This window comes from Capricornis sumatraensis, chromosome 10, assembly GCF_032405125.1.
Source record: "Capricornis sumatraensis isolate serow.1 chromosome 10, serow.2, whole genome shotgun sequence".
NCBI lineage: Eukaryota > Metazoa > Chordata > Mammalia > Artiodactyla > Bovidae > Capricornis > Capricornis sumatraensis.
In genome coordinates, this window is record NC_091078.1 from 42,881,547 (window position 1) to 42,908,875 (window position 27,329).

Sequence of the window (27,329 nt, forward strand, 5' to 3'; positions counted from 1 at the left end):
CTGTTGGTTAAAATATGATGTTGATGATATCGCCCTAACAGGCTCACCCACTTTATCGGCTGGTTAGATTCTTGCTAAGAAAAACTGACTCCAGCTGGAGTGCACAGGGGACCAGATGAAAGACAATGTTCTCTGATCAAAGGGCACAGCCACCACTCCAGGATCAACAGTCATCCTCAAATAGCAAAAACAGCACATAGTTTAAAGCTCTGTCGTTTTCCCTACAGAAAGATTCTCAGGACCATGGAAGAGCCAAGAATCCGGCCATTAGCTCTCTACCAGCATGGATGCACTGGATGTTAATTACACTGTGATTTCAGTTTCCTTTCCAGACACTTCAAAGTAATGCTTTCCTCTCTGGAGTCTCTCTTAAAACTGCCAATAAAGTGGACTCGATGAGCCCAGCTCCAGCAAAGACAAGACTGACAGCAGGTTTCAAGGCTGGCATTTGCAATAAGCACGTAATTACAGTGCTCTTTCCTCTTTTTGGATGGTTCACCTTGGGCAAGCTGTCATACTTGAATCCCAGTTATTTTATCAGATGCCTGAAGCATGGAGTCATTAAAGTTCTCATTACTAAATCTCCCTTTTTCTTCTTAATTCTAGTACTCAAGGGACTTGATAAGATTTCCTAGGTTGTGAAAGAGAGAAGCCAGTTTTCTAAATACATAAATAACAATGTAATTTGAACTCTAGCCCTAGTACACAATTTCAATTAGGTAAGCTTTTAATGTCCTTCCTATGTTTGCTGGGAGAGGCTCCCAAGAGGCTGTGCTGGAGGGAGGCAGACAAAAGACAAGACAGTTAATTGTTCCTGTACCTGAAATGTTTCTTCACACTATTACTGGGTTCAGGGAAAATCAGAATTCAACTGTTTTGGTATTGAATTAAGAGAAGTCTTACCTTCTCGCCGATCATTTCGGAGTACACGTACTTTCTCAATTTTCCCCAAGAGAGCCCCGTCTTCAGCTGGGAAAAGAAAAGAAGCAAAGCTTTTGAACCTCAAGTTTACAAAGGGCTTGGGGGGGGCAGGGATGGTGATTCTCCATCACCTATGGGCTGATGAGCCCCTTGGGGCATCAGAGAGGCCCTCTTTTTGCTGCTCCCACTTCTTGAGGCCTTTTCTTGAAACTTGTCCTTAGCACCCACAGCCCAGAAAGGCTGGTGCCCAGGAGAAGGGCCAGAAGGAGGGGTGGGGGTGGGGGACTGGTCTCTACTTACGGTCATTGCTGTAGTCATCCACCAAGATGATTTCTTTTATCAGGTGGGGCGGGCTTTTCTTAAGGACACTGAGGAAAGGCAGAAAGATACAGTTGCAGGCCTTTCAGGGGTGTGATGCGGGTGGGAAACTCTCATCCCCTGGCCCCAGTCCTGGATGGAGGAGCCACCAGCCCCTCCTGTGCTGCACAGTCAGGGGACCTGTCTGCTCCCCCAGACAGCCCTTGCCTGGCTGTGCTGGGCACTTGGCCCTTGTTCGGCATCCCTGCTGGGGATGCCCCTCTACGCTTCAGTGGGTGGGACTGGGTGGCAGCTGTGGGCCTCACCTGACCACTGTCCTCAGCAAAGCTGACCTGGCTTCATTGTGAAATGTGATGACCACGCTGGTGGCTGGCAGATCTACCCGCCACTGCTTCCGCTGACACCTGCAGGAAAAGGAGGAGTGACCTGAACCATGAGCTGGGACCAACCCCAGCGAGCCCCCTGACAGCGTGGGCAGCCGGCCCTGCAGGACAGCACTCGAGGTGAACCTGCCGTTTGCCGGAGGCACTGGCCTATTCTGAGATGCAGTGACAGTGCGCCATCAGGAAACAGGAAACACAACCAGAGCAACAATTTAAAAGATGAAAGATTTCAGCAAAACGTAACATACTGAGAACATCTTTCTAACGTGTTAAAAAAAAACGTGTTTCGAAACAGTGAATTCCCATTTAGTCGCACATGCTGATACACCTATATAGATGTGCTTTTCACAGTTCACAGTGGTTACTTCTGAGGGGTGGAATCAACTGTGTGATGCTGCTCTTTTCTTCTCTCCTACTTTGCCTGCAGCAAGCATGTGGGTTGCTGGGATTCTCAGCCGAGCTGTATCTGGTATCTGGCTCCACCCTGGTCCTGGATCGCAAGACACACGCCCCTCACCTTGCCAGACTGTCATCCCAGGGGCCAGTGCTGCAGGCTGCTGTGGGAGAGGGAAGGATGGTTGGGCCTTTGAGCCCATCAGCTCCCCTTCTACTTCCAGCAGCACTGAAAGAACCTGGGACCAGGCTGAAGAAAGTCCCTACAAATTGTGGGCAGACTGCAACAGGCAGTCTGTACCCTGCAGACAGACACAAGGCTGTGAGGGCCCAGAAAAGCTGTTTCAGAACACAGGACTCTAGAGCCCTTGGCTGAAGATGCTGAGCCATCACCCATTAGGCAACAGAAAGGACCAGCAAAAGGAGATCGGGCTCAGCAGGTACAACATAAGGGACACTGCAAGTCCCTCGAAAGCTCCATGACCTTGAAAAACATGCCAGCAGAGAGGTGATGCTCCAGAGAATTCTGAGAGAGCAAGACCCCTGGGCAGGCTTATAGTTCTTGAGGACTGCTGCGAACAAACTGTGGCATGAGGGCATTCAGGGAGTTACCAGGCTGGTGGGAAAAGGGGTGAGGACAGACAGCTAAAGCCTCTTTGGCCTCTGGAAGCAGCTCTTGGCCCGAGGTGGAGACAGTGATGATCTTGCCTGCAGTAGGGTGGGGACCATCAGTCAGCCACCAGGGACGTGGTCCCTCCACACTGTGCTCACCATCTGGGATCCCTGCACTGGTAGCAAAGAAGGTGGAACACTTCCCATTGGGCCAACATATTTTGAAGAGTTTGTTTTACTCTCGGGACTTTCCTGGTGGTGCAGTGGCTAAGTGGCTAAGTGCTCTCAACGCAGGCAGTCTGGATTCAGCCCTGGGTCAGGGCATTAGATCCCACATGCCACAACTAAGAGCTCTCATGCCACAACAAACAAAGACCCCAGCACAGCCAAACAAGTAGTTTTTGAAGAACTTGTTTTACTCTTTAGCTCTTAATGTAATTGACCACAGCTGCAAGTGATCTGCTCCCAGAATTGAAACTATTCATCTTAATGATAAGAAATGAGTAGGAAAAGGAGAAAGATTAATATATTTGGAGCTCAGCAGCGCCTTAAAGGAAAATGGTTGACACATATTTTCCCTCAGGACTGGGAAAACTATTTCAGAGAGCAAATTTTGAAAATGAGCAAGAAAAGCAGTACGATTAAAAAGCAATTAGGTCAGATCACAAAATGGGCTTCTTCTGTTTACCTCAGTTATATGGATAACTGGATTTTAATTAACTATGAGAAAATGACATACCAGTCACATTAAAGAATGCATTCTGGAATTAATGTCAAGTCTTTAATGACAAGTAGATGGATAGGCTAGAGTGTTTTTTCTTTTTTTTTCTCACTTTTAAGAATTTGTCAATTGTTAGATTAAGGAAGTAAGAATCTGCAAGGTTCAACTGTAAACAAATGATCAACAAATGTCATTCCCAAGAACCAAAACTGCAAAGCTAATGAAATAAGAACCCCAGGATAGGAGCCAATACTCTGCAATCAGACCCCACTCCACACAGTTGAGGGGGGTGCTTTGCTGAGCTGAGCAGATTTGCTGAACTTTGTCTGGTGCAGCCACGTGAAAAATCAAAAGGAGAGAAGGGAGCATTTTTCAGGCTTAAATCATAGTAAACTCAGCTGATGCAATCACGTCCTATTCCCTCATTTTCTGTCTCTCTGCAGGAAGCCTCGTCTTCCACGAGCATTTGGAATTCTCAAGGGGCTTTGGATACATTTTTCAGAACGCAGCATTCACACCATTTTATTAAAATTCCTCTCCAGTCATAAGGCACCAAGTTTTGCTAGGAATTGGCAATTAGGAAATTTAAGAGGTATATCCTATTTCTAAGATAAAGAGGGATGACAAGTAAGAACCGAGAAATAACTCATACCTTGTGAGTTTAAGAGTGTTATATGTACGTATATGAATTCAGATCCTAAGTCTTCACACTGAGCCAAGAAAAAGGAGGGGTTGTTTGAAGAATTTCTTTAAAAAGAAACAGAATAAATCTTGCACGTAAAGAGCTCTGTCGCTGCCAAGCAGTCTTCTCTGCTTCAGAGCTGGTGAAAGAACGCCTGCCTGATATAGAAACCCACTAGGGGGGCTAGCTGTCAGGGGCACCTTCATCCTGAAGCTTCTCTGAGAACTGAGCAGAAGCCGGGGCTTATTCGGCATCAGCAGCATGGAGAGTCTGCAGTCAATTCTGTTCTCCCTCCCAGACGACGCAGCTGAGGCAGTGTGATGTGGAGGATAGCTTTGGGTCAAGTTCACTTGAGTTTCCATGGGTCATTCTGGTAATTTCCTGTCCAGTTAAATGGGGACTTTAAAAAACTGGACACACAATGATTTTAAAAAATATTTTATTGAGCTTTAAATTTCTGTGAGATGATGGCCATCCTATCTATCTCTCAATCAGCTGATGTCTAGTACACTGCGCACCTGAGCCCTCAGGGTGCAGAAGGAACCTGTCTCTGGGGAGGCTTGTCTCTGATGCAAATGTTATATGTAGGTTTGGTTGAGACACTGATGAAATATTCAAACACCACATGTCCTCAGACTGGGAAGCGAGGGGCTCCATTTAGTAATATGCAAGGTTGCCCCATGGTGTGGAAAAGGGTACAGAAATATGCTGTCTACCCCATGCCCTCGACCTACCTCCCAGCCCCACTGCTGGTCTGGCCTGTGGCAACCTTGGTCACTGAGTGACCTGAGGCACTGCACCCTTCTTCGTCTGTGAAACCGGCCCGTACAATTTTGCATGGTCAGTGGGACGATCAAGTATCGAAGAAGGACTCTGAACACTGGAAAGGTTGCTGTCATCCTAATAAGGGCTATCATATGCACTTGGCTGTCACGTATCAACAGACATCTACCCAGGCATCTTCTACCAAGCACCTGGGGCTCAACCCCTCTCTGACACCAGCAGGGTCCCTGGAGAAGGCTGTGAAGACCCCACTACCCTAAGCATTCAACACCAGTCCTGCTCTAGCCATGCCCTGGGGCCCCACATAGGGGCAAATTTCCAGCAAATGGGGACCCTGGGTGTCAGTCTCCATGGCAGTGGATTCTTGCTGTGTGTCCATGGTGGGCCTTCTGGCTGGGTCTCAGCTTCCCATGAAACACCTGGAGGGGAAATATCAGGATCATTCACAGTATTTCAAGGTTCTGGTTGCTGTCATGTGTGTTTCTCTTTAGAAATTATTGACCTAAAGAAATTTTGGAAATAAATTTTGGATTTATTCTGTGATTTTAACTGGAGTCTGCCCCTGAGAGACAAATCCAGCTTTGATTTGCTGACAACAAAACAAGGCAAAGCATGGGGAGAAAAATAAACAAGCAAAAACAAATTCAGTTCAGTTCAGTCACACAGTCATGTCCAACTCTTTGCGACCCCATGGACTGCAGCACTCCTATCCATCGACCACAGGCCTCCCTGTCCATCACCAACTCCCGGAGCTCACTCAAACTCACGGTGATGCCATCCAGTCATCTCATCCTCTGTCGTCCCTTTCTCCTCCTACCTTCAATCTTTCCCAGCATCAAGGTCTTTTCCAACAAGTCAGTTCTTTGCATCAGGTGGCCAATATATTGGAGTTTCAGCTTCAGCATCAGTCCTTCCAAAGAATATTCACGACTGATTTCCTTCAGGATGGACTGGTTGGATCTCTTTGCAGTCCAAGGGACTCTCAAGAGTCTTCTCCAACACCACAGTTCAGAAGCATCAATTCTTCTGTGCTCAGCTTTCTTCATATTCCAATTCTCACATCCATACTTGACCACTAGAAAAACCATAGCCTTGATTAGATGGACCTTTGTTGGCAAAGTAAAGTCTCTGCTTTTTAATATGTTGTCTAGGTAGGTCATAGCTTTTCTTCCAAGGAGCAAGCATTTTTAATTCCATAGCTGCAGTCGCCATCTGCAGTGATTTTAGAGCCCCCCAAAATAAAAGGCAGCCACTGTTTCTACTATTTCCCCATCTATTTGCTATGAAGTGATGGATGCCATAATCTTAGTTTTCTGAATGTTGAGCTTTAAGCCAACTTTTTCACTCTCCTCTTTCACTTTCATCAAGAGGCTCTTTAGTTCTTCTTCACTTTCTGCCATAAGGGTGGTGTCATCTGCATATCTGAAGTTATTGATGTTTCTCCCAGCAATCCTGATTCCAGCTTGTGCTTCCTCCAACCCAGCGTTTCTCATGATGTACTCTACATATAAGTTAAATAAGCAGGGTGACAATATACAGCCTTGATGTACTCCTTTTCCTATTTTCCTATTCTAACTGTTGCTTTCTGACCTGCATACAGATTTCTCAAGAGACAGGTCAGGTGGTCTCGTATTCCTGTCTCTTTCAGAGTTTTCCGCAGTTTATTGTGATCCACACAGTCAAAGGCTTTGGCATAGTCAATAAAGCAGGTTTTTCTGGAACTCTCTTGTTTTTTCGATGATCCAGCGGATGTTGGCAATTTGATCTCTGGTTCCTCTGCGTTTTCTAAATCCCGCTTGAACGTCAGGAAGTTCACAGTTCACGTATTGCTGAAGCCTGGCTTGGAGAATTTTGAGCATTACTTTACTAGATTAAAGGTATCTGTAAAATGTCTATGGCAAACATGATGCTTTATGAGAATTGAATTGCATTCACTTTGAAGATGAGATGTTCTCTACTACCTTTTTTTATTGCATATTGCATTGCAGGCCATAAACAGTGCCTTATTGAGACAAGAACTGTAAATGTAGAAGTGGTGTAAAGAAAAGGACAAAATGTGGATGAATCAATGGGTGGAAAATCCAAGAGAATATACAGATTCTCAGGACTAGGAGAGCTCAGTTAGGTTGCTGAGTGCACAGTCCACGGACTCCAGCCATGGCCAGCAGTGGCCTGTGAGCTGGTTAGATTGTTTCTTCTGTCAAACGGTTGCTCATATTCTTTGTCCACTATTTGTTAGGTTTTTACCTCATTAGTATTCGATGATAGGAATTTGTATATTCCGGATAGTATCCTCTGTCAGCCGTGAGTACTGCAAAAATCTTCTCCAAGTCTGTGGCAGATCCTGTTATTTTGTTTAAGATGTATGCTGTCAAACATACTTTTTAAGTTTGATTTTTCAAACTGTGGCCCTGGGATAATATTTTAGAAAGGGGTCTTTAATCATCAGCTCATAAACATATGACAAGATGTGTGCCCTCTCTAGTAAACAGGGGAAAGAAAATTAGAATACTAAGAGGGTATTTCATATCTGGTGGGCAAAATTTGATGCTATCCGGGGATGGTGAGAATTTGGAGCACTGTGAATGCTGCCCTTATGGGTGGGGTAAAGCTGGGAACAGCCTTCAAAGATCAGCTTGCTGAATAACATAAATCTGTGACTAGGAGTCGTCTGCGGGCAAATGATGCAGAGAAACTTTCTCACATATGCAAAAAGACAGTATCCACGACTGCATTGTTCCTAACAGGAGACTGACTGTCAGCAGAAGAGATTGGATGTGGTGTGTTCCTGCAAGAGACGGCTGTGCAACAGTGGGTGTGAATAAAACAGAGCCATGTGTGTCAAAGCAGGTGCATTCCCAAAAGCGGAGAGAGCAAGCCGCAGTGCAGTGTCAGCCATGCGCAAAGCAATGCTCCATTCTGCTTACCAGCTGCTCAGGCCGTAAAGAATCTGCCTGCAATGTGGGAGACCTGGGTTTGATCCCTGGGTCGGAAAGATCCCCTGGAGAAGGAAATGGCAACCCTGCCTGGAGAATCCCATGCACAGAGAGCCTGGTGGGCTACAGTCCATGGCATCACAAAGAGTCAGACACAACTGAGCAACTAACACACACACACACACAACACATGTGGTTTGATGAAGATGTACTGAGGAATACTGATGAACCAAGCTTAGGGTAGTGTTACCATTGGTGAAGATGGGATTTGAGGTAGGAAAGACGTACCAGGACTTTAACTATTATATGTCGAGTTTTATTTCATTTAAAAAATCTTAATCAGGTACCAGTGTTGCAAAGTATTAAGATTTGAAAAAGTGGAGTAGAGGGTGCTTGCTGCTAAGTCGCTTCAGTCGTGTCTGACTCTGTGCGACCCCATAGACGGCAGCCCAGCAGGCTCCCCCGTCCCTGGGATTCTCCAGGCAGGAACACCTAGGTGCTTGTATAACATCTTCTAGATTTTATGTCTGCGATATCTTGCAGACATAATCATGATGGTGGTGGTGGTGGCGACCTGGGAAAAAGCAGGCCTGCTGCCTCTCTCCCCAACAGGCCACAGGATACTCATTACCACACCTGAGTTGATCATGGTCCAAGACTTGATCCTTAGCTTTGCTAATTTATTTTTCACAACAAACTGTGGAAAATTCTTAAAAAAACTCTTAAAGAGATGAGAATACCAGACCACCTCAGCTGCCTGTTGAGAAACCTGTATGCAGGTCAGGAAGCAACAGTTCGAACTGGATATGGAACAACAGACTGGTTCCAAATAGGAAAAGGAGTACATCAGGGCTGTATATTGTCACCCTGCTTATTTAACTTATATGTAGAGTACATCATGAGAAACGCTGGGTTGGAGGAAGCACAAGCTGGAATCAGGATTGCTGGGAGAAACATCAGTAACTTCAGATATGCAGATGACACCACCCTTATGGCAGAAAGTGAAGAAGAACTAAAGAGCCTCTTGATGAAAGTGAAAGAGGAGTGAAAAAGCTGGCTTAAAGCTCAACATTCAGAAAACCAAGATTATGGCATCCATCACTTCATAGCAAATAGATGGGGAAACAGTAGAAACAGTGGCTAACTTTATTTTGGGGGGCTCCAATATCACCGCAGACAGTGACTGCAGCCACGAAATTAAAAGACACTTACTTCTTAGAATAAAAGTTATGACCAACCTACACAGCATATTAAAAAGCAGAGACATTACTTTGCCAACAAAGGTCCATCTAATCAAGGCTATGGTTTTTCCAGCAGTCATGTATGGATGTGAGAGTTGGACTGTGAAGAAAGCTGAGCACCAAAGAATTGATGGTTTTGAACTGTGGTATTGGAGAAGACTCTTGAGAGTCCCTTGGACTGCAAGGAGATCCAACCAGTCCATCCTAAAGGAGATCAGTCCTGAGTGTTCATTGGAAGGACTGATGCTAAAGCTGAAACTCCTATACTTTGGGCACCTGATGTGAAGAACTGACTCACTGGAAAAGGCCCTGATGCTGGGAAAGATTGAAGGCAGGAGAAGAAGGTTGGATGGTATCACCGACTCAATGGGCCTGAGTTTGGGTAAACTCTGGGAGTTGGTGATGGACAGGGAGGCATGGGGTCGCAAAGAGCTGGACATGACTGAGCGACTGAACTGAATTTAATCAGATTTAGGAAATTCCAAGTGCCAAATCAAGTTTATGATTTTTTCCCTTGCATCTATTAAGAAGATCATATAGCTTTCCTCCTTTAATCCTTTGAGAAGGAATATTATATTAATATATCTCATGTTGTTCTATCATTTTTGTATTCCTAAATGAAACTCCACTTGGCTATGACTTTTTTAAAAATAGAGCAATATTAGATACACTGGTACTTGGTTTCCAATATTTTGACTCTATAATCATAACAGTAGCTGGCCTACAATGTTCTGTTCTTCTACATTCTTTGTCCAGTTTCACAAGAAAGTACTCGTGCTCTCAAGAAGCAAACAAGGCAGCTTTCCCTCTTTTTCTAGAAATTCTCTAAAAGAGTCTGTGAATTCAGGGAAGATAAACTTCTTACTGTTAAAAAGACCTTTCATGGCTTGCATTCATATTTTTCTATTTCTTGAATGACTTTGGTAATTTCCACGTTCCTAGAAAACTAAGCATTCCATTAAATTTTCAAATTTGCATAAAAGTGTACCCACAGTTTTCTTATAATCTTTACAAACTCTACTCTGTCCATAGTTATATCTGCTCCGCTCTTTTATTCCTAACATTAATCATGCTTTTTACATTTATCAGTATTCTTAGAGATTTCTAATTTTTGAAAATCAAGCTTTATATAATCCTCTGTTTATTTTCCCAGTTTATTAAAATTTTCTTTCTCCTTATTTCCTTTCTTCTATTTTGAAGTTTACCCCATTTTTGTGTGTGTGTTTGCCTTTTTGAGTCACAGATCTGTCTTACAGTTTCAAAGTCCAACCAGACTATCACTGGAGAAACAAAGGTAGTTCTGTACACAACCGAGAGGAGGGTGGGGTGAAAGAGGAAGAGGTGCCTGTAGGTGTAATGACTAGCTCTAACACTGCAAGAGTGATGTGGCACCTGCCTTGGTCCTGTGCCAAGGTATACACGTAGGGTGGTGCCTCGGGCAATGGACAGCAACATAGCACTGGGCTGGGCTGGTCTCTCCAGCAGACAGAGCTCCTGGAAAGGTGCCAGTCTCCACGTGCACCCTTGGTCCAGGTGAGACAAGCCAAGGGAGACTGTGTCACGGTCAAGCTCAGGTGGCAGGGCCAGGGGTTTCAAAAAACAAAAGAACCGATCAAAATATATTGTCAGTTTCCAGGCCCTCTGCCTCTGCTTGCATGTGGAGGTGTGCGTGTGTAGGGTCCTACCACACAGAGCCTGGGACGCAGGCTATGAATAGCAGGTGACCCAGCTGAGGCCCCGAAAGTATCTTTTGTCCTTTGCCCTCGCCCACAGGCAACACATTTTCTGTTCAAAGGAAGAAAGAGGCAGGTCTGCTGTTTGAGTTGACTGTGTCCTGGTAGTGGACACAGCGGTCCCCACGGGAGCTGGAACTTTCAGTACAAGCTGTGCAGCTGAAGCCACTCGCCCACCCCATCTGGGCATGCTCCTCATCAGGGACCCGCTGTGCTCTGGGGCCAGGTAGCTGTCCTGGCATGATCTTACGGGCATCACTCACAGAAAGTGAGTGCCAGACTCTCCCAAAAGCAGGTCGTCAACATGCAGATGCCTTGGCTCTGCCCACACAAGTAGGTCTGGTTGATGCCTAGGAATGTGAGTTTTAGAAGCTCCCTCCTGGACGTGAAGCAGCGCATCAACAGAGCCAGGCCTAAGGCCTCATGGCCCTGGGCCCTGTGGAAGACGGTGGGAGCCTGGATTCACAGCAAGGCACCCTGAACTCAGACCGGCCCTCCCTCCAGCCCCAGGGCAGGCAGAGACCTTAGAGCCTCAACCCCAGGGATTTCGACTTCAACACAACCTGAACAAGGGGTCAGCCTCACACTGCCATCTCCACGGCTCATTTGCTCCGAGGGGCTAGGGAGGCCAGGGGGTAAAATGGGAGTTGGAAATGGGATTTACAAAAGCAGGAAGGTAAAAAAAGAGGTCTCACAGCTGTTGTATAACGTTCATTTAATTAAAATACACTCTTAATAATCCTTCAAGCAGTGATAATGACATGATATTCACCTAATCAACTAATTTCTGATCAGTCCTAATAGCTAGAGAGCTTATTCTATAGAGGTTTTTTAAAATGGAAAAGAATCAAATCCAAAGATATTTTAAAACCTCTGCAGGACCCATCTGAAATTAAGCTTCTTAAAAATTCAGTTGGCAGCGGATCTGAATTAGCTCCAGATAGTGGCAGGTTTGTCTCACTCTGAAGTTTTCAGTCCAAAGCACCCCAATGCTTCACCTGAGTGTTCTCGTACCTCGCGCTGCGTCTGACCACAGGAGTGTGTTCTTATACCAAGAACGAGGTGTCTGAAACCCCTCTCAAGGTATCAGAAACTGGAGTCTGTTGTGTTTACCACTCTCCCTTTGAAGTCCTCTGATCCCCTGGAAAAGCCAAGCACTCCAGAGGTGGAAAGCATAGCAGACGGTCCACAAGCACAGACTCCTCACTCTGAAGACGCTGCAGCAGAGCCACGGAGAACACACGCTGCCCAGAACACACAGGGTCCTCTCCCGGCCCTGAGGGAGCGGATGTCAGGTTTCTACTTGCTGCTTTCAGCCAGCGCCTTTTGGAGAAAGCAAACTATTTTCTCATTCAAAGAGTATCACCTGCCCTTTACTGCCTCCAGTTTTACAGATACTAAATTTTAACTGAGAACTTTTTCAAGAGTGGATAGCTACTGAATGTTAAGAAAATAACAGCCCTGGATGAAGCCCTTTGAGGTTCTTATCCTTCCAAGTGCACTTCAGGCAGGACCTCCTGCTCATGGCTGAGGAAGTCAGAGCAGAGAGAAAGCAGAGCTTGAACTTCTTACCCCTTCCGATGCAGGGAGCCACCCTCTCGGGATGAGTGTGCATACCGTTTATCAGAGAGTGAGAGCCGTGGGTCCCCACCTGTTCCACAGACACAGGGCACCTCCGCCTTCCTCCTGGACTCAAGTCTCCAGGTTTCTCTTTGCACCGCTCTGTGAAGAGACCTGCTCCCTGCTGTCTTGGGGTTGATCATGCGAGCCCCTCCTGGTTTTAGTCAGACAACCGGCTTTCCTCTCTGTCCTGCATCTCTCTTCCAACCCTCCCCTCAAACACGGGTCAAATAATCCCTGGGACTGGAAGGATGGCAGGTTCAAGTGCACGGACCTTGTGGTTCTGACTTTTAAGGACACTGACGTTGTCACGGAAGATGCTTTTGGGTACTTTTCAAAGACAGTTAACTCTATGTTTTTGCTTGTTGTACAAAGATAAAATTTTTACCCATTTCCTCACAAGGATGAAAGGCAAACAGAAGAGTTTTGTCACTGGTTAAGGACAAGGATGTAAACTGGAAGCAGAACCCTCCTTGGCCCCAGCCCATCAGGGTTTCACACAAATAACCAAGTGCTGAATATTCAGCACTTGGCTTGAGATGACCTGTTCCCACCCTCTCCAACCAAAGCTAGGGTGATATCTTGTTCCCTGAGACCTTGCTCATGTCAAGTGTAACAGCATCCTTTTGGAATCTTGGGGGGGAAAATTAACTTCTAATGAATGGCAGAAAGATGGTATGTTATGGTAAAGGATGATGAAGTTATCCGATTCATGCTTCCTGACACTGACAGCTGCTGCGTCTATGCTCAGTCCTTCTGACTGCAATGTCGTGGAGTCTCTCTTGTGCACGCCTGAAAAAGGGCACAAACATCTTGGTAACACAAAAGTCACACCCCTCTTGCCCCCTTCTTACAGAGCTTGTTTTGGGCAAACTGCCAAGCCCTAGAGATGAGTTCTGCTTGGCCAAAGACAAACTCCTTTCCCTAGCCTCCACCATGATCTCCAATAACCATGACTTAGTTCTGGCTAATGAATAGTAACAGAAAGTCTGCTGGGGGATTCCAGAAAAGATGTACTTTGCTGATAAAAGCAAACGGTCCCTAAAGAAAAGACTATTTTGGACCCCTTTACTTCCTGCCTTGAAAGTAATTATGATGCATGGAGCTATGGCAGCTTTCCTGAAACTATACAAGGCAAAAAAGATGAGGCAGAAAAACCAAAAAAAAAAAAAAAAAAAAGTGTTTCTAAACAAGAAAAAGGATTTAAGTGCATATGAATATGATATTATACCAATATACTTGAAAACCAAGTGGCATTTATAATAAGCTATAAATTATCAAAATTAATTCAAGTGAAGCACAGGAAAATTTACCATGTATCAATATCCATATAGGAATTTTAAGTTATCCAAGGATTACAGTGATTCAAACAAAAACAGCTCTAGGTTTAGATGACTTTTACAGGTGAATTTCAAGAAACAGTTCCTTTATAAATAAGTTTTTCTTAAGCATCTTTTTTTTTTTACACATTTGTTCTAAATTCATTTTATAAAGTTAGTGTAAGTATAAAGCCAAACCCACATGAAGGGAGGAGGAGGGAAGGGAAGGGAGGAGACCATGGATAATTTCAATTAGGATTCTTAATTCAAGACCCCAAATAAAATACCAACCAAACTGAGCAATTTACTGAAAAATTCTGGTAGATTCTCAGAACTAAATAATGTACTGACTTTTAAAAATATGCTTCCTTTCAAATGAATGGGCAAACAGGTTACAAAAAAAATACTCACCCCAATACTGTTAGCATTAAAGAAGTAAAGAAACAAACTCCACTCCCATCACCAGAGAACTTCGCCAGTCCAGGTTCGATTCATGATACTGGATGCTTGGGGCTGGTGCACTGGGATGACCCAGAGGGATGGTACGGGGAGGGAGGAGGGAGGGGGGTTCAGGATGGGGAACACGTGTATACCTGTGGCGGATTCATGTTGATGTATGGCAAAACCAATACAATGTTGTAAAGTAATTAACCTCCAATTAAAATAAATAAATTCATATAAAAAAAAGAAAAGAAAATCGAATATATAAAGCCATTTAAAATGAACACTAGATTTAAAATGTTTTCTATGCATCACTGAGTGAAAAAGTAGACTGCCCAATAGCAACTGCAGTGTTGTGCAGCTTATACAGAACAGTCTGCATCTAACTACTGGGAGGTATAGGAGACACGTCAGGAAGGATCTCTTAGCAGCTTTCAAATATACCACCTGGCAGTGTTAACTGTGGTCACCATGCTGTACAGCACACCCCCAATACTTATTTATCCTATAACTGGAAGTTTGTAACTTGTGATTACCTTTCTCCAACTCCTCCACCTTCTACCTCCACCTCTGGTAGCCAAATCTGATGAGTTTTTTAGTTCACATGTAAGTGAGATCATATAGTATTTATTTTTCTTCATCTGAATTATCTCACTTAGCAAAATGCCTTCAAGATCCATCCATGTAGTCACAAATGGCAGAATTTCCTTCTTTTTTATGGCTAGATAACTTTCCATTGTACATGCATGTGTGTGCAAGTATATAACATCCATTCATCCCTCAGTGGGCACTGAGGTTGCCTACATGTCTTAGAAAGAAAGTGTTAGTCACTCAGTCATGTCCAATTCTTTGAGACCCCATGGACTGTAGTCCGCCAGGCTCCTCTGTCCATGGAATCCTCTAGGTAAGAATACTGCAAGTGAAGTGAAGTGAAAAATACTGGAGTGGTTGCCATTTCCTTCTCCAGGGGATCCCCCCAATCCAGGGATCAAACCTGTCTCCTGCATTGCAGGCAGACTATTCACTGTCTGGGCCAGCAGGGGGCTTTCCACATCTTGGCCATTATAAACAATGCTGCAGTGAGCATGAAGTGCAGATTATCTCTGAGACAGGGATTTCATTTCCTTTGGAGATATACCCAGGAGTGAAATTGCTGGGTGGCATGGTATCAGTAGTTTCATTTTTTATTTTTTGAGGAACCTCCACACATTTTCCACAGTGGCTACACCAATTTACTTTCCCACCAACAGTGCACAAGGGTTCCCTCTTCTCCACGTCCTCACCAACACTTGTTATCTGTTACCTTTTTCGTGACAGTCAATCTAACAGGTGTGAAGTGATTATCTCACTGTGGTTTGACTGGCATTTCCCTGATGATTAATGATGCTGAGCACATTTTCATGTACCCGTTGGCCATTTTACCAACAGGAACATGAAATAGGTACATTTACCTTCTCTGGAAAAATGTCTATTCCTATTCTGGTCCTTTGCTCACCTTTTGATAACATTTGATTATTATTTTTGCTATTTACATGAGTTCTTTATATACGCTGGATATTAGCTCCTTATCAAATATGATTTGCTCACATGGCCTCCTTCCCACTCTGCAGGCTGTCCTTTCACTTTACCGGCTGCTCCTCTTGCTGTATTAACCACCCATTTATTACTGAACCCTTCATCTTGACCCCCACACATCTGATCCCCATATGTTTTCTCACTATTGCATTTAACATTGTCTTATTCCATAAATCTGATCATTTATTTTACTCTCTTCTATTTTCACTCCCTTGACATAAGCTCTGAGAAGGCAAAAAACTTTTTTATCAGTTTTGTTCATTGCTCTTTCCCTGGTGACCTGTCACAAGGCACTCAAATCCTTACTGAATGAATGCAGAAACGCCGAGTCAAAATAAATCAACAATGAATAATATAAAAATTGGAATCTAAGTACAATATTCTGACTGCAATATTTTCTTCTTTTAATAGGCTTGAATTTTCACAGACATGAATTTTTCTCTTTCTTTCATCATTGTCAGATGGGGGAAATCATGGTTGATCCAATATGCTTAAGATGAATATTATTCTAAGTCTGCACTTTTAATTTTATAGATTGAAAGGGGATCTGGGTTCTCGCAGATTCCATCACGAGCACTTGACAGCCAGAGTATGCGTGGACGGGTCAGTTCCAAGAGCAAGCAGGCAGGTGTTTGGGGGTGAGCGTGTGGGTACATCCACTGGCAACACCGCTGCTCTCACGCTCATCAGAAGAGTCAAAAGAATCCCTGAATCTGCAGCCTAAATGACTAACAAAGGTATAACACATTTTATAACATTGGGGTTATTTCCTGAAATATTCAAGACTTCCATTGAAAAGGACTTTTTTTTTCCAATTGTTTCATGGTTCCATGGTGATGGTGAAGCAACTCATTTAAAAGTGTGGCTGAAACAGGATGGTTTTTGTTCAGACCCACCGATTCATCTCGTTTACAAAGCAACACTCTGCTGACTCCATTTTAATTGCCCTGATTTCTTCTGAAACAGGTGGGATTGCTGTTTCAAAGTGGTTTCTCCAACTGCTTTTGGTCAATAATGAAACACTCCAATGTCATGCTGCAGTGAGAAGACCCAGGTGCCCCTCAGTGTCACACGTGGGAAGCTGAACATCTGCCCTCCATGCCACACTCATGTTGGGAGCACTCAAAGCCAGCTTCACACACTCACACGCCACTAGGCACAGACAACAACAACATAATATCCTGTATTAGTACCGCTGTTTGCAGTTTATGAAATTCTTTCATAGACATCTGAGCCTAAGAAAAATGTGTACGATGGGCAGGGCAGGTGTTATGGTTTTATAGCTAAGAAATCCAGGGTTTACAGAAATTATTTCAACCTTAGTCTGACAGTAAGTGGTACAGCCATTAACAGAAGCTACATCTCCCAACTTCAAGTCCACTCTATTTTTATGTACTCTCTTTTGGGACAGACATTGCTGCTTAAAACGAAATTTATGAACTGTGAACTTCCCACTGAATTTAGTTCCAAATAGAACACTCAGCTTTTTCTTGCTCTCAGTGATAGTAAAAAGTTGCTTGTTGTAGATCAACCTACCCACTGAAAGCAACTAGAAATTCTGGATGAAACACATCAAAAACACTGATTTGAAGGTACTGGAGATCGAAAAGGCATCTGGGTTCTCGATCTAGCCAGGTGCTGGAGGGCCAGGTTCTCAGAAAGAAGAGGAGTCGTGGGAGTAAGTCCAACACTCTGCGGTCCTCCTCCCCCAGGCAGGGTGGAGCCAAGAGGCTGAACGAGCCAGGAGGAGCGATGGTGCTGCCAGTGGCATGGGGCTGGGGGGCCAGACTGGGAGTCAAGTCAACAAGGAAGAGGGCCTCTGACACACAGCCCGGACTCCCAGGGAGAATCCCAGTGGGCTGCTGCCCAGGAGCACAGAGATCTGGATGCTCACCAGCTCTCCCACAAAAGACCGAACTCCAGCTCTGTTTCAGCTCAACTCCAGACTCAAGGCAATCTGCCCTATTCCAAGTGCCTGCCAGAGAGCAAAACTAGATCCTCTTCAGAGGGAGAAAACATCAGCTACAGACTATAAATATCTCCATACCTGTTCATACATAGCAAAATATAGTAACTGAAATTAAAATTAAATAGGTGGGTTTGAAAGCAGAATAGATATCCAAAGCAGGGACAAGAATTAGGGGGCTGGAAGGCAGGCCAATAGAATTATGTCCAGACTGAAGCTCAAGGAATGAAAGAGAATAAAAAAAAATACAGAAAATAGCACAAGAGGGACACAGGACATGCGGAAATATCTAACCAAGATGTAGTTAGGGCCCAGAGGGAGTGGGGAGAGAGAATGTGGCACAGAGACACTGACACAGCACAAAGCTGTAAGATTCAGGGACGAGCAGAGACTCCAGCCACGTTCAGCACGGCGACGGTGCCAGGCGCAGTCTAACGAGACCGCTGAAGCCAAAGGTAAACATCCTCAGGGCGGCTAGGGAACACAGTCAAGATCCCTTCAAAAAGCAACAATAAGACTAACAGCTGATACTCCACCAGGAAGAATGGAGGCAGAAGACAAGTAAATGGTGATGTAAAAGTTCAGAAAGTAACTGTCAACCTGGGCATCTCTACTCAGTGAAAACACTCTTCAAAGATGAAAATGAAATAAAGATTTTTTCAGATAAAATGAAGGAACAGATTCCATTGCCAGCAAATTGGCACAGAAAGAAATATTCAGAGAAGCTATGAGAACTGAGGAAACCGCACCAGGTGGGAAAATGAAAAAATAAAAAATGAGGGAAAATGGAAATATCAATATGCAGATAAATCTAAAGGATATTTACTGTAAAAAAACAATATAAGATATCCAGTAGGGTTTGCACATAAATAAGGAATTAAACCAAATGACAATAATGCATCCAAGGGAGTGGAGGGGAAGTGGTCTGTGCCTTGTCCAGGAGGAAATGAGAGTATTCATTTATATTAGATTCTAATTGCCAAGTTAATGGTGCAGGAAATACTTAGTCCAAAGGAAGCATGAAAGGAGAGGAGAAGAAACACGAAATGGGTGGGAAGAATAGAACCCACCAGAAGAACAGAACCAGACGGCGAGACGATAGTGTTGTTTTGGGTTTTTTTTAAGTTATAGTTTTGTCCAGATATATGCCCATGAGTGGGATTGCTGGATCATATGGCAACTGTATTTTAGTTTCTTGAGAAAATTCTGTACTATTTTCCATAGGGGCCACACAAACTTACATTCCCACCAACAGTGTAGGAGGGTTCCCTTTTCTCCACACCCTCTCCAGCATTTGTTATCTGTAGACTTTTTATGATGGCCAGTTTGGCCAGTGTGAGGTGGAACTTCACTGCAGTTTTGATTTGCATTTCCCTCATAACTAGTGACACTGCGTTTATCTTCATGCATCTGCTGGCCATCTGTGTGTCTTTTCTGGAGGCAGGGTCTGTGCAGGCTTTCTGCCCGTTTTTTGATCGGGCCCTTTGTTTTTTGTTGCTGAGCTGTGTGCACTGTTTGCCTATTTTGGAAATTAAGCCTGTGTCGGTCACCTTATCGGCAAATATTTTTCTCTTGCTCTGGTTGTCTTTTTGTTTATGGTTTCCTTTACTGTACAGAAGCTTCTAAGTCTGATTAGGTCTCATTTGTTTATTTTTGCTTTTGTTTCTATTGCCTTGGGAAACTGACCTAAGAAAACATTGGTACAATTTATGTCAGAGAATGTTCTCGCTGCGTCTTCATCTAGGAGTGTTACGGTGTCATGTCTTAAGACATTTTGAGTTTCTTCTTGTGTATGGTGTGAGGGTGTGTTAAAACTTCATTGATTTACATGTGGCTGTCCAGCCTTCCCAATACTGCTTGCTGAAGAGACTGCATCTTCCCACTGCATAGTCTTACCTCCTCTTGCCAAAGATTGATTGACTACAGGTGTATGGTTTATTTCTGGGGTCTCTGTTCTGTTCCACTGACCCATGTTTGTTTCTGTGCCAATGCCACGTTGTTTTGATTCCTGTGGCTTTATAGTTATGCCTGAAGTCTGGGAGGGTTATGCCTCCTGCTTTGTTTTTTCTAGGATTGCTTTGGCAATTCTGGGTCTTTTATGGTTCCATACACATTTTAGAATTATTTGTTCTTGTTTTATGAAAAAAGTCATAGGTAATTTGGTTTGGAGAACATTAAATCTGTAGATTGCTTTGTGTAGGAAAGTCATTTTATTAGTAACAATAATAATTCTTTCAATCAAAGAGCATGGGATACCTTCCCATTTCTTTGAATCAGCTTCCATTTCCTTTAATAATGTTTTGTAGTTCTCAGCATATGTCTTTTAGGTCAGGTTTATTGCTAAGTATTTTATTTTTTTGGATGTGATTTTAAAGGGGATTTCTTTCTTTTTTTTTTTACATTTCCTTTCTGATAGAACACTGTCAATGTAAAGAAATGCAACTGCCTTTTACATGTTAGCCTTGTATCCTGCTGCTTTGCTGCATTTATCAGTTCCAGCAGTTTCTGTGTGGAGCCTTAGGGTTTTCTATATATAGTACCATGTCATCTGAATACAAATGACAGTTTTACCTCTTCCCTTCCAATCTGGATAGCTTTTACTTCTTTTTCTTGTCTGATTGCTGTGGCTAGGACTTGTGTACTATGTTGATTAGAAGTGATGAGAGTGCGCATCCTAGTCTTGTTCCAGATTTCAGCAAGAAGGCTTTCTCAACGTTTCACAGGTGAATATTATACGGGCTGTGGCATGTTGGTCGTAAATGGCTTGTATTATGTTGAGAACTGTTTCCTCAGGCGCAGAGTATTCTTTAATTGAGGTGCACATAAGGCCTGAAATGATCCAAAAGGAAGACCATATAAAGGGCAAAAGAGAGTGGTCCTGGTGCTGAAAACTTGGAGTTGGTTTTATGAAAACACTAAAAATAAAAACAAACGAACAGAAAGCAAAGGGACAGGAGAGGAGCAATGCCATGGCTTTGGTTTAAATCTGGCACTCAAGGTGCAAGTCAGGCCACACGAGGAGTTGGGGGTAGGGGCAAAAGCAAAGCACCTTGCAGCTGGCCTCCTCCTGCTGCCCAGCTGCTCAGCTTCTGCGCCTGCCCACCTCCCATGCTGGGGCAGGGGGATCACACTGACGGCACACAGGCAGCGGCTTCACCGCCGCCAGTGTGCAAGAACATTTCAGGGGAACGGAAACAGTGTGTTCTGCAATTACGAGAACCCGAGGCTGGAGAAAGCGGACAAAAACCTTGGTTTTTCTCAGTTTCTCAAGATTCTGTCAGTATGTGTCCAGCTAGGAACACGATGTCTCAAGCTACCAACACCCAGCTCTTCCTGCTTTTTGGGGTGCATTCAGCCCTCATGCGAAAGACTCACACCTGAAAACTGGCAGCAGAGAAGACAACTGTGCAGGGCAGATGGTGAGGCACCAAGTCTAGAACACGGGACTGTGCGCACGAACCTGGGCACCCAGAGCTCTATCCCTTCCCCTCACTGCCTGCCCCTTGTCCACCATGTGTGATGTCAGGCAGGTGATCCTGCCCCACAGCAGTGGCCAGCTCTCCCACCTGCTGCATGGACTGGGATAAACCACACAACACAATAACTGTAACATCTAAGACTTGTGGGGGAAGGGCTCTAGACGGGGGTGCCTGGACAGAGGTCTCAGGGACTTGCATATGATGTCACCTGGAGAAGGTGACATTTGCTGACTCAGACGAAGTAAGGTGAAGCATGTAAAAGGCTGGGCACAGGCCAGGACGCCCTCACAATGCCCAACAATGTGTTATGGTTACTGTCGGACAGGCTTTTAAGTCTCACTGACACACCACACCCAGCCCCCCCAGTCACAAATGCCGATGAGGCCACTGAAACCCAGAGCATGCAATGGGCCCAGCTCTGAGAAACCAGCCCTATCCACCAGGACCCTTCCCACAGTAACCCACAGGGTCAGAGGGGGTCCACTGGGTCCCTGACTGACCTTTGAATGGAAAGCAGCTGGGGCAGCAGCTATGCCAGAGGCCTGGTTGTGTATGCTTATAAAATGCCACTTTCATAACAAAAATGTGATATGAAACACAGCCTTGGGCCCCGGAAATGAGAGACTCTCCCATACCCACTGACAAGGAGCAGAAATGCTCTTCAGAGCTAGGCTTCCTCTTGTTTCTCCAGATCTCTTGCCTCCTAAAAATGAGACTGAATCTCACAATAACTGCCTTCAGAGCTTCATGCCAAGCTGCTGAGTTTACCCTGAGAACCCTTCCTTGGCTTCAGCAATATTTACTCTTTCCAAGTAACAATGAGAAGTCCGGAGGGTGTCCCTCCCACAGCCCTTAATCCTGATTAGCCGCTCTCCTAAGACAACTGACCTCAACTCTGACATGCCACCAGAGCAATGAACACAGCCCATCACTGTAGTGCTAGCCTGCTGATTTAAAATTTCTTAAAAAAAAAAAAGAAAAAAAAAAAAAAGCCTCTCAGGAGCTCTGATCTCTGTTTCAGTTCAGTTCAGTTCAGTTCAGTCGCTCAGTCATGTCCGACTCTTTGCGACCCCATGAATCCCAGCACGCCAGGCCTCCCTGTCCATCACCAACTCCCGGAGTTCACTCAGACTCACGTCCATCGAGTCCGTGATGCCATCCAGCCATCTCATCCTCTGTCGTCCCCTTCTCCTCCTGCCCTCAATCTCTCCCAGCATCAGAGTCTTTTCCAATGAGTCAACTCTTCGCATAAGGTGGGCAGAATACTGGAGTTTCGGCTTTAGCATCATTCCTTCCAAAGAACACCCAGGGCTGATCTCCTCTAGAATGGATTGGTTGGATCTCCTTGCAGTCAAAGGGACTCTCAAGAGTCTTCTCCAACACCACAGTTCAAAAGCATCAATTCTTCGGCGCTCAGCTTTCTTCACAGTCCAATTCTCACATCCATACATGACCACTGGAAAAACCACAGCCTTGACTAGACGGACCTTTGTTCACAAAGTAATTTGGGCTGCATTAAAGCCAGACATTTTAAGAGTGGTCAAAACAGAGTTCTTTAAAAACAGAAAAACAAAGTCCTTTAGTGGTTCTTAAACAAAGCAAAAGCTTACAACTGTAATTTATAAATTGAGTCAACACACTTTGTCCTTGATGCAAAGGCTGCCAGAAAACCCATTAGGTGTGTGAAGTGGATGAAATTTTCTCCCAGAGAAGGACCCTCATGGGATCATGGTTGGGCTGCTCTAGTCTCAGGAGCAATACCTCAGTTTTAGACTTTAAAAAATGCCTTAAAACCCTTCATTTTTTAATTTAATGATAAAAGGGAAAGGTGCCAACACAGAAGGAAGTCTCTAATGATTTAAGCTTTTGAAACCTGAAGAAATCTGTTCCTTGACTAAGTGGTTCTCCCTTTTAAGAGACTGACTGACTGCTGCTGCTGCTGCTGCTGCTAAGTCGCTTCAGCCGTGTCCTACATAAATAAATAAAAGGCACAGTACTGGCTGATGTGGGAGAGAAGAAAACAAGATAATGTTTCTCCCCAAAGGGTTTATTTGATTTCACTTCTATAAACAGTCTTAAAGTAAACCATCTAGAGCTCTCCCCAGCAGACAGGATGATGTTCCATACACATCCCAGGCTCCAGTCCACTTTCATACCTCACTTCCCCATCATATGCAGCTCTGGACAAACACCAGAAAAGAGAACACAACACAAAGCCTTTCTGAGCCAGATTCTGGAAAGGCTTTCGCAGGGACAACCCTCTCCTCACAACAGCTCTGTTCTAAAGACGGTAGCAGAGCGTCTCTGCTGGGGTCTTGGCACTGCATGAGGTTTGAGCCCCTACGGCGCTTGGCCTGGACTCCGGTCAGCCTGGGTTTTAAATCTGCTCACAGTGTCAGATCATCCAGAGACGGTCCTGGGCCTCTCTCCTCCTTGCGCATGTTCACTGTCTGGGGGAATGACACCCCAGCTCATGGTTTAAAATATCATCTGTGCACTCAACATTCCCAAACCGACATTCCCGCTAAGACCTTTCTCCTACACATTTCCAAACACTGACAGAACAAGTCTGTCTACCTTAGGTGCTCAATTCACCTTGGACTTAACCTGTCTGAATTTTACCCTCTGATGTGTCCCCTAGACCTGTACCACTCACAGTTCTTCCATCTCATGAGGGGCTTCAGCCTGAGTCACCTTGTCCATCCATCTGTCCATCCATCAGCCCATCCTGTTGACTCTGCCTTCAGAATATGCCCAAATCTGACTGCCTCTCACCACCTCCAATGCTGCTTCCCACGATCTTTTGTCAAGAGAGGAAAAACAGCTTCCAAACGTGAGGGGGGAAGAAACAAGTCATCTGAAAAGGCCTCTAAAAAATTCCCATTGGTTTAATTTGCTAAGTCTTCATAATTTATTTGAAATTTCAAATAATATTAATTGAGGTAGAAAATCTTTATTTTCAACTGAGAAACTGAACTTTCAAGACTGGGATGGGCTACCACCTTTCTAATTTCTAAGTGAGTCTAAGAATTCCAGTATGTCATATCCAGTATTTCACTCAGAGCAGGCTTTTCTACACTTCCTCCTTCATATAAATATTTTTTATTGGCATAGTATTTGTTACACACTTAAAAAGGTAAATAAAACATAACCCAAAAGTATAGACTTTTTGTTTGTTTGCAAGGTTCTGAACTTGATTTCTTGGCTCTGCCCCGGAACACAGTGAATAAGGGGTGGGTTGTAAGTCATCACTTTCCAGTCCTCTGAGAACCTACCACACAAGAGAGAGCAGCAGTTCAGCAGCTCCTCCTTACTGCTTAAAAATCTCCCTTTCATCCACCTTTGTTCCTCTATGACTCTTCATATTAAATTTACTGGGTACTCACCATATGCCTCCCACTGAGCCAGGCAATTCACTCACTCAACAAATACTAAGTTTAACGGGTGCCATGAGATGTCTGAATACTAACCCCAGACACGGTCAAGTGGGCCTTAGGAAGCATCACTATGAATAAATCTAGTGGAGGTGATGGAATTCCAGTTGAGCTATTTCAAACCCTAAAAGATAATGCTGTTAAAGTGCTGCACTCAGTAAGCCAGCAAATTTGGATAACTTGGCAGTGGCCACAGGACTGGGAAAGGTCAGTTTTCATTCCAATACCAATGAAGATGAATGCCAAAGATTATTCAAACTACTGCACAATTGCCTCTTCTCATATGCTAGCAAAGTAATGCTCAAAATTCTCCAAGCCAGGCTTTAAAAGTATGTGAACTGTGAATTTCCAGATGTTCAAGCTGGTTTTAGAAAAGGCAGAGGAACCAGAGATCAAACTGCCAACATCTGTTGGATCATATAAAAAGCAAGAAAGTTCCAGAAAAACAGCTTCTTCTTTTTCTTAAAGAGATGGGAATACCACATCACCTGATATGCCTCCTGAGAAATCTGTGTGCAGGTCAAGAAGCAACAGTTAGAAGAGGACATGAAACAATGGACTGGTTCCAAATAGGGAAAGGAATATGCTAAAGTTGTATACTGTCACCCTGCTTATTTAACTTATATGCAGAGTATATCATGTGAAATGCCAGGCTGGATGAAGTACAAGCTGGAATCAAGATTGCTGGGAGAAATACCAATAACCTCAGATACACTGATGACACCACCCTTATGGCAGAAAGCGAAGAACTAAATAGCCTCTTGATGAAAGTGAAAGAGGAGAGTGAAAAAGTTGGCTTAAAGCTCAACATTCATAAAACGAAGATCATGGCATCTGGTCCCATCACTTCATGGCAAATAGATGGGGAAACAATGTAAACTTTATTTTCTTGGGCTCCCAAATCACTGCAGATAGTGACTGCAGCCATGAAATTAAAAGATGCTTACTCCTTGGAAGAAAAGCTATGACCAACCTAGACAGCATATTAAAAAGTAGAGACATTACTTTGCCAACAAAGGTCCATCTAGTCAAAGCTATGGTTTTTCCAGTAGTCATGTATGGATGTGAGAGTTGGACTATAAACAAAGCTGAGTGCCGAAGAACTGATGCTTTTGAACTGTGGTGTTGGAGAAGACTCTTGAGAGTCCCTTGGACTGCAAGGAGATCCAACCAGTCAATCCTAAAGGAAATCAGTCCTGAATATTCACTAGAAGGACTGATGCTGAAACTCCAATACCTTGGCCACTTGATGTGAAGAACTGACCCATTGGAAAAGATCCTGATGCTGGGAAAGATTGAGGGCAGGAGGAGAAAGGGACAACAGAGGATGAGATGGTTGGATGGCATCACTGACTCAATGGACATGAGTTTGAGCAAACTCCGGGAGTTGGTGATGGATAGGGAAGCCTGGCGTGCTCCAGTTTATGAGGTTGCAAAGAGTCGGACACGACTGAGTGAACTGAATTAAACTGAATAGCCCAAGACCTTAATGAGCACATTCAGAGCAACATATAGATAGGTGAGACACGTGGTTTGTAGGTGGTGATGAAGATCATGGAGAAGGATCAACCAGAGAAGTGCGTGGAGATGCTGCAGGGAGAGGCTGGGACCTCACTCCCAGGGCAGGAGCTCAAAGGAGGCGGGTCTGGAACAAAACCTTAGGGGAGGAGGAGCCAGCCTTTGGGAGTGTTTCCTTTAACCCTCACAGTAGCCAGATCATAGTGTCACAACGTCACAGTATTTCATAAGCGACAAAGGCCACAGGATTAGGGACTGGAGAAACAGGCTTTCAAACAAGGCCTCTGTGACTCGCAAGCCTTTGTTCTTAACCTCTGCCTGCACCGCTTTCAGATTTATCATAAGTAAAGACTGAATCCCACAGGCAACCATTTCCATCAGTCTACACAAAGGGAGATGCCACGGAGCCAAATATATGGTGTTTATACAGGAACGTCAAATGCTTTAACAGCCCTCTATTAGATATGGGTTAGGGGTGGGATTCAAATCAGTAACTTAATCTCCTTAGCCTGATATTCAGTAATACTGGCTGTTCTAAAGCGGAGTCTTTGCAGACAGGACGTTGGCTCAATTCCAGGCATCAAATTGACTTTGGGGAGATTTTAATTTAGCCCAAATCCAACAAACGTGGCAGGCATCCCAGCTGCTCCTTTCGCACGTGCAGATGAACACGACACAGTAGCTGGAGCTAAAATTAAAGCACCTAAAACACAGCCCACTGCAGGATGAATATTCAAACATCTGTTTGGACAAACTCATATTTCAAAAACTGAAAAATATATATATAGTTTTGTGAATATTTAAGGGACTTGGGTGGAGACAGAACTCCAGTCTGCGCACTGTTGAGCATCAGAAAGAACACCATTTTCTCTTAGCTGTGAGGAAAGGTCACACAAGAAAACAGCTCTTAAACCAAAAAGTAAAAGAAAACTCACACCATCTCAAGGAGATGTCATTCTAAGTGGTGGATTCCAGTCACCAGGAACAATTTTTGAGCTAGATTCTGCTAGAACTTGAACCTCTCTCCCGAGTTTAGGCCAAATCCCAGACTGTCTCCTAAGTAAAAGCCATGCTAAGTCCTTCTGGCCTCAGCCACTGCTCCTAGCAAAGGGCACGTTATAAACATTGCTCTCTCCACAGTGAGGACAACCTTCAAACCCGAGCCATGAGCTATGGGAGTGACTGGCACAGGATGGACCCAGAGGGCTTGGTGAGCCGAGGGGTGAGAGTGGTAGGGACGCAGGCCCCGCGACC

General features: G+C 44.4%; 1 protein-coding gene across 1 annotated transcript in view; it reads right to left on the reverse strand.

Moving 5' to 3' along the window:
* GALNT2 (polypeptide N-acetylgalactosaminyltransferase 2) overlaps window positions 1-27,329 on the reverse strand; it is a 179,133-nt gene that overhangs the window by 36,470 nt on the left and 115,334 nt on the right. The window contains exons 4-6 of the mRNA XM_068981629.1: window positions 1,545-1,643; window positions 1,222-1,289; window positions 904-969 (exon numbers count right to left, since the gene is read on the reverse strand). Of these exons, the coding sequence (XP_068837730.1) occupies window positions 904-969; window positions 1,222-1,289; window positions 1,545-1,643 (233 nt within the window). The remainder of the gene's footprint in view (window positions 1-903; window positions 970-1,221; window positions 1,290-1,544; window positions 1,644-27,329) is intronic.